Raw genomic sequence first — 15,154 nt, forward strand, 5'->3', positions numbered from 1 at the left:
TGTTGAGCTTCTTGGGTAATCACCATTGTTATTTTGAATGCTAGAGATAGATTTGAGAAACAATGAAATCAATTTAGAATTTCATTAGCTTAATGAACTTGGATTTGTTAATCTTCAATTTGCTTGGTGCGGAAGATTAATAGGGAAAAGTAGGAATTCATAGCCTAAGAAAGTATGTTTTGCAACTTAAAGAATTCGATTTACAATCCGTGCATGTGACTGTAAAAGTAGCATAATTTGTAGAATTAATCCATAGGATCCTAATAAAATCAAAACCCTAACCGTTTGCTTTACTTGATATTACTCTTGCTTTAATCTTGATTTAAGTAATTAGTCTTTTAATTGCGTAGTAGATTTTACTTTTAGTTTAGTTTTAGATTCTCCCATAAATCCAAACACTTTCGGTTTCTCTAACTTGAGAACAAATAGGAAAATCAGTGCTTAGCAATTAATCCTCATGGAAACGATATTCACTTATCATTTTATTACTTTGTACGACTAGTATACTTGCTATATTTACATATTGTAGTAACAACGCATCAAATTTTTTAGGATAAGTGGTGTTTAGCGTATTGGGTGAGTTGGGCCAAAACCAAAGCCCAAATTGTAAGTAAAGGGAAAGGTCGATCAGAGTTGGTGGTATTGATTGGACCTTTATACTTTGCTGCTAAGTGGAATATATAATTAGTCGTTGGTGCTATACCTAATAGTTTATGCATGTGATCTTGCCAGGGTTACCCACTTTATCCTTTTTTTATTCTAAGAAATTTCATGAAGATGTTGGATCTGTGGGTATGAAGTTCCTAAAAACATTTGCACTCCCTGGTGCTGGTGTTTCAGGGTTTTTGAGTTTTGCAACAATAGCACCTGTTGATGAAGCTGAGCATGGCTTGGCATGTCCAAACCATCCCTGGCCTCATGAAGGCATTCTTAGTTCATACGACTATGCTTCGTGAGTTTAGGGCCTCCTTTTGCAATTGTAAAATTCGTTGTTGAACTTGCAAATTTTAGTTGACTTGCAAAGTTCTAGTTTAATGGAACCTGACTGAGTATCGCTTTTTTATTGTTCCCTAATATTTATATTCACCATCAATTATGTTATATATCTTCATGCTATGTCCAATATCAGGGTTCACATTATGTTTAGGCTTTAGCCTTACTCTTTTGCTTGTAGTGACTGTAAGTGAGAATGTTTTCTTTTATTCTACTAGTTTAATCGTTGTTTGAAAGACATTCTGGTGGTGTTAAAAAATTACATGGCCCTACATGTACTATACTTGTGGCTGCTGTTACTCCATGCTATGAGTGAAAGAGAAACATTCAATATATATATTTAGACAACAAGGTGTCTGTTCTACATCATTTAAATTCAGAGGCAGGTTAGCTTTTCAAATTTATCTATTTAGAATCTTTCATTAGAGAAATTGTGATATTATTTGTTTCTTAGTTGCTAGTAATATTTAGTTTGACGGTACTACATGTTGTAATTTTTGTGATCAAATTTCAATGTTCAGGATTCGGCGTGGTCACCAGGTTTACCAGCAAGTATGTGCATCCTGCCATTCTGTGTCACTAATATCATACCATGATTTGGTGGGAGTTACATATACAGAAGAGGAAACAAAGCCAATGGCAACTGAGATTGAGGTGGTTGATGGACCTAATGATGAGGGTGAGATGTTTACATTTCCTGGTAAACTCAGTGATCGTTTTCCTCAGCCATATGCCAATGAGCAAGCTGCTAGGTTTGCAAATGGAGGGGCATATCTCCAGATTTGAGTCTTATTACCAAAGTAATTACTATCTTCCGGTATTAAACAAAAAAAGATGTAATTTCCTATCCGGGAAAAATCTTACTCTTTTTCCTTCTAAGCTCATCACAATGGTCAGAATTATGTGTTTGCTCTTTTAACTGGTTACTGTGATCCTCTTGCTGGTGTTATGGTAAATTCTGCTGCCAAGCCTCTTTAACTCCCGGCTTCCATAATTGGCGTGTGGCATTTAAGTTATGCTTTTGTGGAATTCTCCATATCTTATCATAAGTATAGACATGGTTGACTGTAATGGTACAAGGAGAACCAAAAACAAAGATGTGTTAAAGCTGGCAGGAATTTGGCCCCCTCTTAATTTTTTTTTTTTTTTTTCATTAAAGTTGCCTTTCTATGGGTTCTATCTTTCATAATAGCTCTTTGAGATGTTATGAGGTTGGTTGGCCTGGACCACCAGTCATTTTTTCCAGCTGATAAATTAAGCTCACTTCTCTGTCACAACCATAGAAAATTTCTTCTCAAGCAATATATATATATTTATATATTTTCATTTAGGAAGTTTTCTTATTTTTGAGCTTTCAAGAGGAGTTTTGTTTAGCTGCTAACCAGATGAATATAAAGCACACTATTGCTCAGTTGGCTATTCTTTTTTGCTCTCTTGTTTGTTACAATACACTTTTGGGTTGTTTTCTTTCTTTCTATCTTTTTTGGGTAATTTCCAATCTGCCTTGATGGTAACGGTGTGTTATCAAACTTAAAGGTGTTTAGATCTTGTCATTAAACTATGTACTTATATCTTGTCATAAAACTATGTATTTAAAAGTGGAGTGCTACTAAATATCATCTAATGTATTTATTGAGGTTGCATCTTATTTGCAGTTGAGATTATGACTTGTATTTTTGATGAAATAAAGGATAATGATCGTTTCACTTCCTAACCACAATCTATTTACAATTGCTATTGTAGATTAGAGAAGGATTGCACTATAATCCTTACTTCCCTGGGGGAGCCATTTCTATGCCTAAAATGCTTATTGATGGTGCCATCAAGTATGAAGATGGTACCCCTGCAACTGAATCTCAGGTTGGTTTTTCTTCTAAGATGTAATGCCTTAGGTTTTGGTAGACGTTCTTAGTTGTAAGCTTACTATATAGATGTTTCTGTGGTACAAAGCTCAATCTTCTACCCTTGTTATTGTGATGCAGATGGGAAAAGATGTGTCATTTTTATCATGGGCAACAGAACCAGAAATGGAAGAGAGGAAGCTGGTACATTTGTTTTTAAATCAAGTTACCCCCAAAAAAACATTATTTGATATTGAGTTATTCCTAAAATTTTATGCCTTCTAATGCAGATGGGTTTTAAATGGATATTTCTATTGTCATTGGCATTGCTTCAAGCTGCTTATTACCTGCGCTTGAGGTGGTCAGTTCTCAAGTCCTACAAGTTGGTCCTTGATGTTGTCAACTAGCATCCCTCCAATTTCTGTTACTTTTTTGTTTCTGGCTGGACCGGAATTGGAAATAATTGCTTTATTAGATATGTCCGATTGGTGGATCAATTATTATTGGTAATGGAGTGACCTAAAGAATTTTTTTCTTTTTTCCAAGTTGAGGAAGAAATAATCTACTGCATGTACATGATACACTATTTTTTGTTAGATTCCGTACGAGTGCTATGCTTGTGGCTGAATTACTGGTGTCACAACTCACAATTTGTTGCTTCAATGGGACTTGCAAATGCAGTCATTGGAACAAGAATGGAAACAATGGTCATTGGTCAATATTGTACCTTATTTTGGAGAAATATCCTTTGACCACATTCTGGCTGGTTCTTTTTCTGTTGATGAAATCAGTGTTTGACTTTTATATGGTAACCGTTAAAAGTTAATCACCTCATGGATGTTATGGTGAATCGGTCTGAGTTATTCTACCATGCTCAAAAAAAAGTAACTAAGCTTCAGGAAGCTTTAACCATGCCAATTGCTTTCCGAATTCCATTTGGATTCTTTGTGCGTTCTTACCCTACTACTATTGGCATCATCAAGGTTGGGGCATTTTGCTAAGTCTTTCATGGTCCGTTTGATCTCAGTATTTGTTGATAAGATTATATTACCCGAAAGCACTAACTTTTGTCTTCTAATAACAAAGATAAGTAAAAAATTTGTTACTGGGCAATGGCTTGTCTTGAATGAGATGTCAATATTCTGATATTTTGTAATTTCGGTTGTGTTCCTGCAACTGAACATAATGTTTATTAATCAATAAAAGACATTTTATTTTATATTGTGTAAATCATAAACTATATGTATCGATATATATCCTTAGGATGGTGGAACCGTGACGAGTGTATCAAGTGTTTCAAATCTTGATAATGAGAATTATATTATCACATATGGTGGTCATTCTAGAAATGTCTGTAGCCCCAGTATTACTCTGACTAAGGACGCAGATAATACGGTGAGGCTATCATAGTGTTGAACGACCCTGTCGAAAGACAATGACTAATCTCACTTGTCAAGGTTGTTTACCGACAACCTGGTGCAACGCATGGGTGCTTGCTGGAGGCAAGTTCACTGGACTAACCCACCAGAGGATTCCATATAGATGGTAAGTCTAACGTAGTTTTATTCAGAGCTATCAATACGGTAGTGATTGGCTACATCGAGGAGTGTATCAAGACTATGGTGGATCGACAAAGAATTTATCACTCCCGAGTACGGGAGAAGTTTATCTCACTGTGCAATTCAGTAAATGACAATGACACAAAATCTATGGTCACAATGAGATTGAGTTGTTGCTCAATCAAATTTATTTATCCGGTCATTGGTCCAATAATTAAATACAAAGATATCAAGAATAACTGAGGTTGACACTATTTCTGTACCTCAGCTTCGATGAGATAACGTATGATGAAAGGTTTGATTGCACGGTAATCATATCATTGATAGGTAGCTATTTCGCTGAATCCAAATCTATCGGATGGCCATGATACCTTGTTAGGGCCAACCTTGACATGTGTGTAATGAGACGATTAATTGGTGTTAATCGCGATACTACTCAATGCCCATATGATAAGGAGCCTACGGGTTACACACTTAAAAGATAATTTAAGAATCAATTTATAAAAGAAGTATTTTTGTCTTTTAGGACGAAAGAGTATTTTAGTAATCTTACAATGCAAATAAATTTATTGAGGTTGTTGTCTATATTTAATTTTAATATTAAAATTAAAATTAGTAAAATTATATTTAATTATATGTGCGCATATATTTAAATGGATTATTATTATTATTAATTAAATGTTAATATATTTTTTATATATATTAATTGATTTTAATTATAATAATAATTAATTAAAATTTAAAATATCAATTAAAAGGTATTTGGTAGCAAGGGTGAATTAGGGTTGGAACACATGATATTCCTTATTGGAATAGGGTTTTAATTGTTGCACTATATAAGTGCAACTTAAATTAAAAACAATATAACATTATTCAATAAAAAAAAAAAAAAAAACCTAACCACCTACCTCACTCTCTCTGTCAAGTCCTATTCATTGATTGAAGAGAAATATTTTTCTCTTCTTGATTCTTTGAAAAACTTGATTCTTAAAGCCATCTTGTTGTTCTAGCAAAACAACGGTTAGTTTTTCATATTATCTTCGTGTGGATCAACATTCGTGCAATTTTAAACTAAATCAGTAGTGAAATAAAAGGAGAGACACTTGAAGAAGTCTCCAAACGAACGTAAGATTTCTAATCCTTGAATGGAATAATTTTATTTTGTACAAAATTTTTGTTTTTAGCATGTAAACAATATAATCAATACCCGGATCTTGGTAAATACGTAATTGTTCTATCCTTTAAATTTATTTTTCCACTGCGTTCGGTAGATTGATTCCTTAAAAACACACCCCCAAATCGGCGACTGGTTGGCGACAACAACACCCCAAATACAACTTCAATCGTCCCTTGACCTAATTCCCCTGAAAATCTACCCAAGATCTAGTTGAAATAGGTTCAATTTCGGTCAAATCTCACCAACGTCAATGTTGGCATTCTAGGGCAAATCTCACCAACGCTGGCATCAACAACCCTTCCAATCACCCTAAAAATACTCCTCTCTTCCTCTCGACCAAAACCCACCTTACCCCACCCCTGTTAGCCTCACCAACCGTTGGTAATAGCCGATTGTTGCCACTGCCAGATTTTATCGATTTCCAGTCGATTAGCTCACCAAAAATCAACTCTGTCACCACCGTTGCACTCACCAACACTTTCTTTTTAAAAGCCCCAACATCTCGGTCTTTAATTGTTTATCGATCATCATTCCAAATTCTAGGGTTTTAGGTGAATAGGAAAAATGTAAACCCGACCTAGTGAGGCTTTCGAATCCCGATTAAACAGACTAGGCCGAGATGGGTTTTAAAACAGTGGTTTTGAGAATGGATTTTTTTTTAATTTAGGGCTTCGAGAATAGATTTTAAAAAAATTGGGTTTCGAGAATGGATTTTTTTTTTTTTTGAATTTAGGGTTTCAAGAATTGATTTTTTTTTAAATTTAGTTTAGGGTTTTGAGAATGGATTTTTTTTTTTTAAATTAGGATTTCAAGAATGTTTTTTTTTTTTTAATTTAGGGTTTCAAAAATTGATTTTTTACTAATTTTTTTGAAAAAAAAAATCCATTCTCTAAACCCTAAATTTCTTTTTTTTTTAAATCCATTCTTGAAACCCTAAAATTCTTTTAAAAAAATCCATTCTCAAAACTTTAAATTTCTTTAAAAAAATCTATTCTCGAAACCCTAAATTTCTTTTTAAAAAATTCATTCTCTTAACCCTAAATTTCTTTTAAAAAAATCCATTCTCAAAACTCTATATTAAAAAAAAAAAAAAAATCTATTTTCAAAACCCTATTTTTTTTTTTTCCAAAAAGGGTCATTTTTATATGCTAAATTATTTTGCAAAAGTAGTCATTTTTAAACTGTAAATATTTTTCCAATTATAAAGGCCTAAATATGTTTTGCAAAAATAGCCAATTTTAAAACATTATTTTTTCTTAAAAAAAAAAAAACCTTTTTAAAACCATAAATATATTTGAGGAACCTTAAATAACTTACATATTCATTTTTAAAATCCTAATTATTTTTGAAAAATCAACCATTTTTAAAACACTGATTCGCTTTCTAAAAAATAGTCATGTTTAAGAATAATAATTTAGTGAGACTCATTTGTAATTGTAGTGACTCAACTTCATCACTATAAATTGGTAAAGTTTGTTGAGGTATTAAAGAATTTGCTATTTATAAACCAAAAGCAAATCAAGTTCCTACTTTTGGCACTATACCTTCTGAATCATATTTATTTATTTTTTTTATTTTTTTTTTGAATGGTAAGAATTTTACCTTCTGAATCATCTACAGTAGAAGATTTCAACTCTCAACTTCATCACTATAAGTTGGTAATTTTGTCGAGGTATTAAATAATTTGCTATGTATAAACCAAAAGAAAATCAGTTTCCTATTGTTTTGTAGGTATCATTTAACTTTGCAATTTGTCATCATGTTCACATTAGTATTAGCTTTGAAAATTCACATCTAATTTTCAAAGAAGGGGTTTTTGGGTTTTCAGTGAGTGCTTTATGTTTTATAACTTATTTCTACTTGTCAACATTGTCCTTGAGAATTTTTTTCTAGATGCTATTGCATGGGTTTGTAATTGATCTAACCACTTTGCTTACATTTTTCCATTAGCAAAGGGTCCAATGCATGGAGAAAAATTAACATTTTTGTGAATGTTTTCCTCCTGTGTTCGTTATTAATTTGCCATGTAATTTGTTTGATTGCATTTATTAAAATTCATGTACAATTTTTATTTTTCCATGTAGATTAGTATGCTACACAATGACATTGCGGGAATTCTACTCGAGTTTATTCTATGATTCAAGAAATTTTTTCATAGTGGCTTATCTTTCTTTGTTTGAATACCACATATTCCGAATCATCAACTGTTAGAATTTAAGATGGGTCTGACTCTTCACCTAATAAGACCTTATTGTATGGGAGGATTATCCCCTTTTATAACCCAATAGACTTGAGCGTGCTTAGTCGGTGCGGGACTCCAACACTCCCCCTCAAGGTCAAGCCCATATATCGGGTCATGTCTGTTAATGGAGGTAGTTGTTGGCTCAAACTCCTCATACCATGTTAGAATTTGAGGTGGGTCTGACTCCTCACCCAATAAGGCCTTGTTGAATGAGAGGATTACCCCCTCTTATAACTCGTGCCTAGTCGATGTGGGACTCTAACACTTCCCCTCACGGTCAAGCTCATATGTTGGGTCATGCCTGTTATTAGAGATAGTTACATGTTCTAACTCCTCATCCGCTGGTCAAGCGATCAACTCAACTGAATCTGGGCTCTGATACCATGTTAGAATTTGAGGTGAGCCTGACTCCTCACCCAATAAGATCTTATTAAATAAGAGAATTACCCCCTTTTATAACTCAATAGGCTTGAATGTGCCTAATCGATGCGAGACTCCAACACAAACTATCATACCTCTAAAAGCTTTCATTTTAATATATTAAAAAAGTGATAAAAAATTAAGTATATCATTTATCAGTTAACGTCATATCAATGTCTTATCAAATCTTCATCAATGTCCATCAAGATCGGATCTTTTATTTTAAACTTGAGACCTGGATATAGTAACCAAAACCCGAACCCACCAATCAAAAGTTTTGTTATTGAGCATGTCTTCTAAGTAAAGATCGATCATTTATTGACCCCTAAATTAACTAAAATATGGATTTTAAAAATATTTATTTATAAACATCAACTGTATTAATCTACTTTATGGAATTCCGTCAATAAACAATATGGGGGCGTTTGGTTCAGGAATGTTAGATTACTGGGAATATTAAATTACTGGAAAGATAGATTACCTTGAAAGATTACTGGGAATCTTTAGAAAAATATGTTTGGTTAGTTGATGGGTATGTTATATTAATATGTTTGGTTATGGGGAATAAATTGGTGGGTATGCTATTTAAATTACTAAATTGTCCCCCTTTTAAATATTAATATAAAATTATTTTTATTATTAATTTTTGAATAACTCTTTTAACCCCCAATATTTCAGATTTAGCTAAAACACCCCCGCTTATATAAAACTTTAATTTATAATTCACCCCCACCACCCGCGAACCACCGCGACCACCGCCGATGTGGCCGTGAGTACGTCACCGTGACCAAGAGGCTCCGCTATAGCCGTTTTTGGCCATATTGATGGCCGAAAACGGCCATATCGGGCCAGATCTGGCCGGAAATGGCCAGATCTATTCTGGCCATTTCCGGCCAGATCCCTGGCCATTATCGGCCAGGTCTGGACCAGACCTGGCCGTTAACGGCCACGGATCTGGCCGTTAGCGGCCAGATCTATTGTAACAAAATTTTTATTAATTACCTTCATTTTTTTAGGTATTGAAGATTACCTTCGTAATCTTATTTTTATTACAATTCTATCCATTATTAATAAAAATTTTGGACAATAATGCCCCTGTTTTAAAATAAATTTACATTAACATACCATTTCAATTTTACCCTTATTTAATTAAGTTTTTGGACAACAATGCCCTTATATTTAAAACAAATCACAGACCACCACCGTTGACAACGAGCCAACCACCACGGACCACCGTCGGGAAGCTGGAGTTCCTAAAAATGACTGAGATTCATTGGGAGGCTCCGGGAGGCTTCGATATGGCCGTTTCCAGCCATACTAATGGCTGAGAATGACCATATCAGGCTAGATCTCTGGCCATTAGTGGCTAGATCTAGGCAATAATGGCCAGATCTGGCCTGATATGGCTGTTTTTGGCTATCAATATGGCCAGAAACGGTCATATCAGAGCCTCGTGGTCACGGTGAGCTACTCACGATGACTTTCGGAGACTTCCGACAGTGGTTTCTGGTGGCGGCGGCAGGGGTGGGGGTGATTTTGTCATAAAGCAAAGTTTTATATAAGTGGGGGTGTTTTAGCTAAATCTGAAATATTGGGGGTTAAAAAATTATTCAAAAATTAATAATAAAAATAATATTATATTAATATTTAAAAAGAGGGCAATGTAGTAATTTAAATAACATACCCACCAATTTATTCCCCATAACCAAACATATTAATATAACATACCCACCAACTAACCAAACATATTTTCTTAAAGATTCCCTATAATCTTCAAGGTAATATAAGATTCCAGTAATCCAATATTCCTAGAACCAAACACACCCTTAAGGTTTTTTAAATAACAAAAATCTCTTTATAGTTCATAAATCCTTNCCAAGAGAGAGAGAGAGGAAAGACATAAAACATGGTTATCAACTACAATAGAATAATTAAAGAGAAGAGAGAAAGCATTTGTACTTTAAACATTGTATACGCCTCTGGTTCCCAGCTTCATCATAGTTCTTGAAAGCTTCAAAGAAATCAGTTGCTGCATCTGCCCACTGACGTTCAGCCATATGCATCTTCCCACCACATTCACGAATTATTCCCATGATTCTCGGATGGGGAATAGCTGATTTAATAGCAAGTGCTTTCTGGTACAATTGCTGCATTTAATCCATTTCATCAAACACGGCTCAATCCCAATTGCAAATTAAACCATAAACTAACATAATCTTAAAACAGTGATCAGAAAGAATCCGCGTGCCTTAAAATAGGTTTTGAGCCTTCAACTAAATCATTAGAGAGAAACTATGGCACTCATCATGTTTTCCATCTCATGTCAAAACTATTCTTCCATCAGGCGTACACATGAGAGAGGATCTTAAGGAGTCTCACATTTGTTGTCAGATTTTAACTAAGGCCACATATACCTATTAGGCACTCCCACCTCTTATATAACTTTCTGGTACATTTCTCGACCATAATATCAAGGCCAATCCATACTTGATCAATACTGTGGGTCCTCCTTGAGTTACTTTTTATTTCATACGTGAAGCTCATTCTTTTGTCAAGCCCACATGTAACATGGGTGTTATAATATCAAACATTGTTGTTAAGAGATATTCACATTGGAACTTTTAAATTTACACCAGAGGAATGACAATATTGGATCATAATAATTCAAAGAAAATATAATTAAGGAAATTTGGATACTTCGGATCAGAAATACTTAAATTTACATCAAAGGAATGACAATCTTAAAACCTGTAACATATTAAAAAGGTTAGCTTGGGATTCTTAAGTTAATAACACAAATATTTGACCTGGAAAATCCATATGTTATCTTGCATCTTCAAAAAACTTTAATTTCAAGTAACTTTTATCCTTGCTTCAACATCTATTAATTCATATTGGATCATAACCTAAAGCAAAATATCAAAAAGGAGAGCACGAGAGAGAGAAGAGAAGACGATGTTAATAAATCAATATTCCTCAATGTCTATTTTCAGGTCTTTGTCATTGCATAAAAACTTAATCCATTCCACAAGACTTGAGATTTAAAAATCCCTTTTCAATCACTTTCTGCTACTTGTTTAATTTTATAGAAACAAACAGGTAAATTATTGAAATGGATTAAAAAATTCACAATCTTTTATCAGGATTTAATCTTATAAAGGAGAAAATACAAGGTTACACCAATATAAAGTAGAAAATATTTTACCCAAACAGAAAAGTGCAAATAGCATTTGTAAAGACTCTAAAGCACATAAACAAGCGTTGCAAAAACCTTACCTTTAGTTTCTTGTTATTCTTAGTCTCAGTGTACATTTGAATCTCAATTGCATAGACCTCCAAAAGTTGACTTCCTTTTTTTTGGTCATCTGTACCATCTTCTCTTTGACAAGATTTATGAAGTTCCTTCAAAATCTGGATGTATACACAATTGTTCTCATAATTAACATTCCAAAATAAAAGTGGAAATTCTAGAAGGTATTAAAGAAAGGATACCTTACTCATTCTCCCATATTCACCCATATCAAACCATATCTTGCAAAGCTTAAGATTTGTCTTGAACCAAAGTCTCTACAAAACAACAGAGAATAAATTACATCTTGGCAAAGGCACCATTCTGATGCTAAAACATATGTCATTTTACTAACCTCATTCTTTGCTTCTTCAAGGGCCTTCAGAGTGGTCTGATAAAATTCTTGCAGGAGACTAAAATTTTGACTAGCCGATCCAGAAACAAAATCCATTATGTTGTTTATGCATTTTTCACTGTAATTTCGTGTCACTGCTGATTTAATATATGTAAGCATTTCCCTGTAAGCATCCATCATTTCTTTATACTTCCCTAATCGATAATAGAGCTTCACAGTTTGCTTCAGAGCTTTGAATCCCCTGGAAATAGTAGAAAAACATAATTATTGAATTTTAGAGATAGAAGGCTCAAAGCCCTGAGCTAAGCATTAAATTCTTTGGCAATATATATGTAAATACTAAATAAAACAAAGAGAACAAAATATAAGACATAAAATACCCCTAGCCCCATGCCTATCCCAGACAAAACCAGGTAACTTAATTGATGGACAAAAGTGCGAAAACAAGAACTAATATGTAAAATGAGCTAATGACATATATATGTTACTCTCAAGTGTACAGAAACCCCAACATGTTGGTTTTTCTATGGCTAGGTGCCTCTGTTATTTTATTTGTCAATACTACAAGAATAAGAGATCAGTCCTACTGCAGCAAGTAACAAAGTCCTAACCTCACTAAGTAGTAAACACAAACTCACCATTCAGCCTTTTCAGGTTCCATGGCAACAACTTCAGCAAAACCAGCAAGTGCCCCTTCTGGATCCGTTTCAACCAGACCTATATGGAAAAATAGGGTGAAAAGATATTATAAAGTAGTGAAGTACATAAGAAAGAAAGAAAGATAGGGAAAAACAGGATAGCAGATAGGCAACATCGAATACCTTCACATTTGACCGAAACTATGTGAGACAGACAGTTAAAAAGAAGCAATAGCTAATGATATGCTACTTAAGAACTAATTAAGAAGGCAATAACAAGAGCATTGCCAAATTATATAGTGTGTATGTGCGTGTGTGAGAGAGAGAGCATCAAGCCCAGATTCTTCTAAAGGTTAAACTTTGGAAAAATATAGATTTCAACATTTTTATTTATTTTTACATTACAGAAAAAAATTATAAGGAATTCTTTTGCTGAGAAACTATTAAACTATTAAAGAAAAAACAATGTCTTACACCAGACACCAGTGGAAGAGACATCCACAATGAGACTAAAAGAAATGAAAGAAGGGGTAACAATTATATACAGGATAGTAATAATACATACCATAGGAAAATAAATTTATGAAAAAATTTGAAATTTTATGTAATGTAGTATTATAATGTTATTATAAGATCATCCAGAATTGGTCTTCTGAAAGATTATATCTTGAAAATGAAAAATCTAGAAGAAATTGCAAAACTATAATTCCATCACTAGAAGCATCTAGGAGTAAAAGCACAAAAGCCTGGGACAAAGTCAAGGAAATGCAATATTTAGAAAGAATGAATAAAACACAAGGTACACCAAGAGACTAAAATGAGTAACAAAGCCATATTAAGGAGATTCCAATATATTTTCAAAGGTAAAAGTATGACATCATACAAAAACAGAATCAATATCTTTACTAAGCCAAAAATATTATAATAATACCTAAAGCCATATATGGATTAACAAGTCTTTCAATTTTGGCTCTAAAGACATCATAACTTGCCTCAAGACAGAAAATAATTTCAGCAAATGGAAAAGCTACAACAGTGAATGATTTAATACGGACAAAAGCATTAGTCTTGCTACATGTGATCTTTTATAGATAAGAGAAACAGTAGACTATTTAAGTATCAATAGGTATATCTATTTCTCCAAAATTAAGACACATAGTAAGGCATGATTTTGAAAGATGAATGAGCCTTCGATTATAGAACCTAGGTTGATGAGGAGTGTACCCAAAAAAATCCTTCCCCAGTTTTCAATTAAACTCCAAATTATCCTACAAATGCATTTATACTTGATAAGCCTAAAAATCTAGAAGACGTAAAAATAGTAATAATAGTGCATTCATTATCATATGGCATGAGTTCAAGACACAGCAAAAAGGCCTTCCCTAAAATAAAAAACTCTTTCAAAATCACAAAGTAACATCATTCTCCCATAACACATTTTTCTCCCTTCTGCATCAATAATAAGATCTAAACCAATGACCCCTTTCCTAAGCTATTTCAGCTTTTGCTGCTGTGCTATTAACCACGCATAGTTCATCATATCATGAGACTGCCCACTCCTACAGGTTGCAAAATCCACATGCGCAAAAAATCTACTTCAAAATGGTCACACTGATGCATTATGTTATTTGAAGGAAGACATGTCGTCCCACACAATCTCAAGGCCTTCCCTAAAGTTTTCAACTCTTTCAAAATCAAAAAGTAACACCATTCCCTCACAGCATCGTTTTTCCCCTTCTGCATCAATAATAAGATCTGACCCACCAAACCCTTCTTTCCTGTTTACACTTTTGTTACTATGCTATTAAAATATTGTCTCCACACCTAGTTTGTCATATCATCACCTTGCCCATTACCTTCTACGGCAGAAGTACTTAAACAAAGGAACTAATCAATCACAATTACCTGAAAGCCATTCAAATCCGACAACCAGTTCAGAGAAAAGAAAAATGCACAAAGCAAAAACATTATATCAAAAACATCCAATCTAACATGCACTTTATTCCTCAAATTCCCCATCCTTCTGTTATTGCACATAAATGGCACATATCCACACCCCAATTAATTTTTTCCAAAAAAATTGGAGAGGTGTTAAAAAGGATCCACAATGTTTCAGTCTATGCAACAAATTTTCTGCTGAAAAAAGAAAAAGAAAAAATCTTTCTCCTAAAACACTAAAACCTTTCTCTCAATGCAAAAGAATCTTACATCCTTCCAAACCCCAAAACACATTTTTCCCGTCCTTAGATAAAAAGAAATTCAACATTCAAACATAGAACGATCAAATCTGAATATAATAATTTTATTTTAAAAAACAGACAGTTAACTTCTCTATCCTATTGGTAGCAAACCCAACGAAAGAACGCGATAAAGCTCCAGCAATTCGTAACTTTCCCAAAAAAAAAAAAAAAAAAATCTGACAGATCGAATACTTTAGAGTTGTCATATGTTCTCGATATCAACGGCCTGTTCCTCGGGCTCCTCATCTGATTACTCAAACCCTATCTCCATATCCGCATCTGCAATTGAAAAGCAAAGAGTAAGTTACAGTAAAATTGAAGGGACCTTAAAAATAGAATAAACAATTGCAGGTGTGTGAAAGAGAAACATACCTGAACCCATTATTGAGCTTTAAAGAAG

The 15,154-nt window shown here is 33.7% G+C and overlaps 1 protein-coding gene and 1 pseudogene across 1 annotated transcript; one reads left to right on the forward strand and one right to left on the reverse strand.

Moving 5' to 3' along the window:
- Positions 1-592: 592 nt before the first annotated feature.
- Positions 593-3,462, forward strand: LOC116122424 (annotated as a pseudogene).
- A 6,701-nt stretch (positions 3,463-10,163) lies between these two features.
- On the reverse strand, positions 10,164-12,617 carry LOC116122433 (COP9 signalosome complex subunit 2-like). Its single transcript, XM_031408280.1, has 5 exons — positions 12,515-12,617; positions 11,877-12,117; positions 11,725-11,799; positions 11,509-11,643; positions 10,164-10,379 (listed from the first exon to the last, which is right to left on the reverse strand). Exons 1-5 carry the CDS (start codon positions 12,535-12,537, stop codon positions 10,164-10,166), a joined length of 690 nt encoding a protein of 229 aa, XP_031264140.1. The 5' UTR covers positions 12,538-12,617.
- Between the last annotated feature and the right edge of the window lie 2,537 nt (positions 12,618-15,154).

This window comes from Pistacia vera, unplaced genomic scaffold (assembly GCF_008641045.1).
Source record: "Pistacia vera cultivar Batoury unplaced genomic scaffold, PisVer_v2 Contig134, whole genome shotgun sequence".
Lineage (NCBI taxonomy): Eukaryota > Viridiplantae > Streptophyta > Magnoliopsida > Sapindales > Anacardiaceae > Pistacia > Pistacia vera.

Coding starts and splice junctions, on each gene's coding strand:
- LOC116122433 (XM_031408280.1), bottom strand. CDS start 12,537: ATGGAACCTGAAAAGGCTGAATG. Junction 12,118..12,514: donor GAACCTGAAAAGGCTGAATG/GTGAGTTTGTGT, acceptor TACTATTTCCAG/GGGATTCAAAGCTCTGAAGC. Junction 10,380..11,508: donor AGAATAACAAGAAACTAAAG/GTAAGGTTTTTG, acceptor GATTAAATGCAG/CAATTGTACCAGAAAGCACT.